Source organism: Oryzias melastigma, linkage group LG15, assembly GCF_002922805.2.
Source record: "Oryzias melastigma strain HK-1 linkage group LG15, ASM292280v2, whole genome shotgun sequence".
Taxonomy (NCBI): Eukaryota; Metazoa; Chordata; class Actinopteri; order Beloniformes; family Adrianichthyidae; genus Oryzias; species Oryzias melastigma.
In genome coordinates, this window is record NC_050526.1 from 150247 (window position 1) to 156246 (window position 6000).

The 6000-nt window shown below is 40.1% G+C and overlaps 1 protein-coding gene and 1 long non-coding RNA gene across 2 annotated transcripts in view; one reads left to right on the top strand and one right to left on the bottom strand.

The window, feature by feature from the left end:
* The window catches only part of slc8a1b (solute carrier family 8 member 1b), a gene marked incomplete in the record, with an annotated part of 193414 nt that overhangs the window by 55162 nt on the left and 132252 nt on the right, over nt 1–6000 (bottom strand). Inside the window, 1 exon segment of the mRNA XM_024296556.2 lies at nt 1002–1120. Within this exon segment, the coding sequence (XP_024152324.1) occupies nt 1002–1120 (119 nt within the window).
* Nucleotides 1–6000, top strand: part of LOC118599720 — a 71803-nt gene that overhangs the window by 33581 nt on the left and 32222 nt on the right. The window lies entirely within an intron of this gene.

The following is a 6000-nucleotide window of genomic DNA, read 5'->3' on the forward strand; positions in this document are numbered from 1 at the left end:
AACGATGAAACTTCAGAACAAAGGTTTGTAAAAAAAAAAAATTCCTCAAAACATGATTTATCGCTTCAGATTAATGCAGTAACAAGGTGTCATTTATCACCTGATGTTCTATAAAAGTCAAACTCTGAACGCAGCTCACATTAACGGTTATAAATGGATGTAGAGACACAAGATTTGACAACATTAATCCACACAATCATGAGAAATGCATCAATCCTTTTCTAAAGTGTGACTTGTAAAGAGCATTATTTACCAACTTATTAAAAGTTGTATTAAGTGAATTAATGAGTTATGGTGTTCTGATTATAACCTGAATTAGTGCTGGGCGATATTGGGAAAAATTGTATATCACAATAACAATTATTTTATATCTTAATAATGATATATCACAATGTAGCACAATGAAGTATATTTTCTATTTTGAAAAATTAGAAAAAAATGTCATTGCTTACTTTTCTCTGACTTTATTTTGTAGCTACAGCTCTGAGTAACGCTCTTTTTAAGTGACATGTAGCTTAATAGTCACAAATTGTATATTTTTTTTCAACAGTTTTAAGTTTCTTAGTAGAAAAATACATGTGGTGCATTCTCCGTGCCGATTGGCTGTCACACCTTTCTGGTTCTTCCTGCCGCGCCTCCATTGGGGGGTTTCAAGCACAATGTAGAAGGAGGATTGCTTATTGTACTCCTCCCGGTCTAAGATCCTAACGGTTATGGTCTTCCTGTATGGGACAACACACGTACACACACAGAGGGAGGTGGTAAATGCATGCATGATGAACAAAAAAGCATGACAAACTTAATACTGAAGATGCAAACACACACGAGGTGGAGTGGAGGATGCAGTGAGATGGGGTGGCCCACAGCGTGCTGCATGTTCGCTGTCAGAACACATCCGGAGGAGAGCAGCGGGAGATTCTAACAGAAACGTCTCCTCCGGTGTGTTTTCGTGGAAAACATGCAGGCTCTGCAGTGTGGCGGACACTCGGACAGGCGCTCACCCTCTTCCTGAACTTTGGTGTCACTGTTCTCCACCAGACGAGGCTCTCCAAGCTCTACATAGAAGGTTTTGTTCTTCTCGTATTCCTCGTCGTCAATTATTTTCACCTTGATGGTTTTACTGAAGGCGGGAGGGAAGGGAAGGGGCGGAGAAAAAGGGAAACAGAGAACAGTAAGAAGAAGAACAGCACGGAAAGCAGAAAAACAGCAGAGAAACAGAAGACACAAGCTGTACGGATCTGGAGCTGCTGCTGCTTTAACGCTGGATGTCACCTCTGATGTCAACTTAATGTTTGATGTTATCAGAGCAGCTCACATCAGAGATAATCTGATCAACTCTGCTGCAGATTGCAGGCTAATCGAGGCTCCATTCACTTTAAAGCCTCAGGTTCATTTTTTTAAACAAAAAAAGAAAAAAGAAGTTAATGATTTTGACCAAATGAAGTGTGGCAGCGACTGCGAAGTCCATCAACTCATTTAGTCGTTTGATAAATCTAATTATGCTACATCCTTCAGCCGAATTTCAAAGCAGTCTACCAGTTTGAACATGCATCACCGTAGCAGTTAATGAGAGTAAGCACAGCAGACACTGGGTTCTCTTTTAGTAAGAATAATGCATTTTTCCTGTACTAAACCAAAAGGGATTTGCAGTTTATCTTGCAGATTTGATACGTTCCACAATGTCCTTTCAATGATAACTTCAACAGATAGGATCAAGGGTCAAGGATGCCGTTTGTTCAGATTATACCCATGTGTCTGGTACCTTGGTGAGCAGTGGACCTGCTCATTCTATTGGAAAAAATAGAAAATAAATGGGAATGGTTTAAAAACCCAAATTTGACCAGACCTGCAAACTCAATTGGTTCTAATCTGACAGATTATCTGTAAAATCCAGCAGAATTGAGCTAATCCAAAGCGTACCCATTCAATTTCCAACAATAGCCACTAAAGCTGTCACATTTCCCTGGTGGCAACACACAGATACGAACGTCATCTCCCAACTGAAATTAACTAAAGAACACTCAACACAACTGAATCAAATCCCTTCATATTATGAAGCACTAGTGTTGGGATTACAGAGTACCTCCTGCAGCACAATGTGATCTGTGACAAATAATCTCACAACGCAAAAGATGTGCAAAAAACTCAGATGCTGGACAAGTCAAATGTATGCAAGATAAAGTAAATCTACACAATTTTGCATCTTTTGAGCATAACTAAATTACATTGACTTCATCCTAACAGGGAAGTTTATTTATTTGAAAACATTACAAAAACCTTCATGTATGGAGCCAAAAAAACATTTAAGAAATGAAGCTGTAGGTTCTCCGTCTTTCTTGTGTCTCTTTTGTGATGTTGGAGTTCTAAAAATGTTCAAAAGGTTAGAAAACAAAATTATTCAGAATCACAGAGTTGTCCGGGATAAATGAAACTTTTACTTAGAGACCCACTCTAATCAAAATTGTGTTTTTAACATGTTCTTGCAGCATTTTCTGATAATAGATGACAAGAAAATTAGGCCTGAAATTTAATTTCTGATTATGAATGTCCTCAAATTGTTGTGAATCTAACACGTTCTCACTCCCAGCTCATCATATGTGGACACATAGGTTGAGATCTCCTCTATTGACTCTGGGTGAGTCAAACTGGTTGTTTTCCAGCGTTTTCTGCTCCAATTAAATGACTTCAGTGAGGCTAGCATGTGTTCACAAATTCTAACCTCCGCCCCTATAAAATGAAATAAGAAATCCGGAAACGCTTATGTTTTCATTAAAAATAATTTTACTTACTTTTCAGTTTTATATATCAACAAAAATGCTGCTTTCAGACTATGACTGAGACAGTATATTACTGGTATCTCTGGTATAACCTCCTGGCATTTATGTTTGCGTGTTTGTTAATGAATATTTAAATGTTGACAGTAAAATGATTAAATAAACAACAGAGAAAAAAAAAGACGAGCTTTTTTCCTTTAGTCTAAAAGCAACAGTAAAAATGAAGAGTTTTTCGACTGAGTTTGGGGACTTCTGATTGATATCTGCAGACAGTTCCTTTGGCTCATATCTGATGCCTCGACTTGTAGACGAATAGATCCATTAACGTCTTTGTTTTCCTCGTCTGAGCTGCATCTGGCTCAAACCTGTGCGGCTGGATTACGGCTCTGATACTGCGCACCATTTTTGTTGCACCTGTAATGTAAGGTTGGGGGTTGTGAGGGGCTGTAAGCCAGCAGAAGACCATGTGAACAGATGGACGATGGAAAGTGGGGCAGGGTTGCTCCACGGCAACAGTCAGACCCACAGAATTTTTAAAGAACATCTGCCGTTTTGCAGAACCTGTCTTCATTTTTTCACATTTTATTTTAGCTAAAAACAGCAAAATCATTGGATCAAAAATGATCAGATCTCTCAAAGAGTAACACAACAGGATAGTTAGAGGCTGGTAAAAGGATGCTAGCATGAGCTAATAAAGGCTAACATATTAGTTAAACGTTCATTGCTAATCCATCACCAGGATAGAGTTCTCTGGATTCTATTGGACTAAGTCACTGTTCCCTAACTTCCAAGTCCACCAGAAAGTTGTGCAAGCCAGTAGATTTTTGACAACCAAAGAAACAACACCAACGAGCCATGCTAAAGCTAACATGCTAATGGCTAGCCGTTACAAAATCAAATATGGGCGGGGCTTTTATACTGGAGCTGTGGAGCATGATAACGTGACACTTCTGAAATGACGTGGGGCTGACACCAGCTGACCAATCACAAAATTCAAATGCAATACCTCAATTCAACCTGTAGGGGGCAGCACACAGGCGGGAAGTTTACTTTAAATGGTCAAAAATGTGGCAAGGACCAACAGTTAGCACCTTTAAAGCCCCCTTTATAGAGGTCAACAGACAAAAAAAAGTTGATTTTAGTGTTTGGTTACCCTTTAAATCAATTAAATATCTTGATTATCTGTTTCTTTTGAGAGTATTATGTGGCCAATATCTGTTTATGTCAACTCTTCGTCCTACATGTGTAAAACTAAGTAAAAAAAATCTTAGTAAATAACACAGTCTGGCACATTTTTTTATTTTCATCTAGCTGGATCCTTTGAGCCAAGTGAGATCAACGCCAGCCTGTATCCAACTTTTTCTTTCTTCAGCTTAAATTCTACTCAAATTTTCTTCACTTATTTATTCAGTGCCAGCAGTCTTCACACCAGCCAGTTTATCACTTCAGGAGAGTCGAGTAAAAAAGAAAAAAGGATGTCGGAAGCGAATCATGTAACAAACAGATTAGCGCTGATGAGGTTTAATCCATGCAAAAGGGATCTGTAATCAGACAAAAAAAATGCACTGAAAACTAGGACTTCTGCAGCAAAAGAAACCAAAAGTGGTTCTGTCCAATACAGATCAATATTTCAAATTAAACCATTTATCACTTTGAAAACACATAACAGGAGCTGCACGGCGGCTGATTCCAATTGATAACTCGGCTTACTGTTGCCCTGCATCTGAACCTGATACGACGACAACATAACTTTAACCTAAAACTCCACGTAATCGATAAAAGATCAGACAACCACCGATAAGCGTAGCAGCAAGAAATCAAAGCGGCCCCTTAGAGAGATGACCGACTGTTTATTGCAGCAGTTGGCCTTCGTAATATTTGGCAGGGCAGTTCGTATTCCAGGTCATGGGGCGACGGAGCGGGATGTGAGTGGATGAGAGCCGGCGGACATGCGTGTTTATCTTGCGTTTCCAGTCTGGAACAAAGCCCTCATCCTCATCCAGATTCACTGCAGGCAATCACAAAGGCAGCTGAGAGAACGCTCGTAATCTGTCCTGGAGGGCTGCAAATGGGAACACGCACACACACCTTACATAAGCATTATCTCTGATCACAGGCTGGCAACTTGTGTCGAATCATCTTTCCCCCATCGCGTTCGCATCATCACATCCGTGCTCTCATAGTGGCTATTTCTGCAGAAACGCACGCCGACACATCTGTCTGGAGCAGAGTGTCCACCACTGGTGGGAGTCACAAACACCAAGTTAAAAGTGGAGCAATTTAATTAAAAACATTTTCCAAAAGGTCAATCTGTCGACTGGATCATGCGACCAAAATCAAACCTCAAATGTTAGGGGTTATCCCATTACCCTGGAGATTTTGCCTCATGGTCGTGTCCTGCAGGAACAGATGGGAAGCAGATTTCCCCTTTGGGCTGCAGAGATGCTCGTGGCCACCAGGCAGGCGCTCGCACGCGGCTGAGGAGCGGACGCAGTTAAGGTGGAGCTGCTGCCGATGCAGCTGGTGGAAGGGGGATGCTCTGGAAAATGCTTTCCTGACTGTTATTTAAGTTAATGAAAGGGATCTGCAACCGCAATCTAAAGCACATGTGTCAAAGTCAAGGCCCGGGGGCCGGATCTGGCCCTCCAGGTGATTATATCTGGCTCTCCAGATCATTTTATTTTGTTGTTATTAATGGCCCGATGTTATCTTGCGTTCATTTCTAACTTGTATAATTTTGACAATATATATTTTTATGGAGAGTAAAATATTGAAAGTTATTTAAGGTTTAAGTTGATTTATTCTGGAATAATATTCCTGCCTTTTTATTATTCATAATTATGTTAAAAAGTTACAGTTTTAAAAAATTAGCATTCTGCTAACTTTTTGGACTATTTTGGCATTTACTAAGATTTCTTTCAGCTGTTTTGAAGTTTCGCCATTATTTCAGTAAAACGCTAGCTGTTTTGGCTAATTTAGGCATTTTTCAGTTTTTCTATGTTTAGTTATTTTATCACCTACATGCTAGCTGTCAGCGGAGACGAACTCTGCTTCACTTTAAGCGAACCAAACGTGTCCAGTCTGAATCCACTCTAAATGAGAACGTCCAAAGGATTCCTTCAGAAGCTCTTTACACAGATCCCACCCAGAGATTGAGGCTTACTGTAAAACATCTCCTCCTCCGAGGATGACCGCCGTGCGGGGAAACTCTCTCTCTCCCATTTAT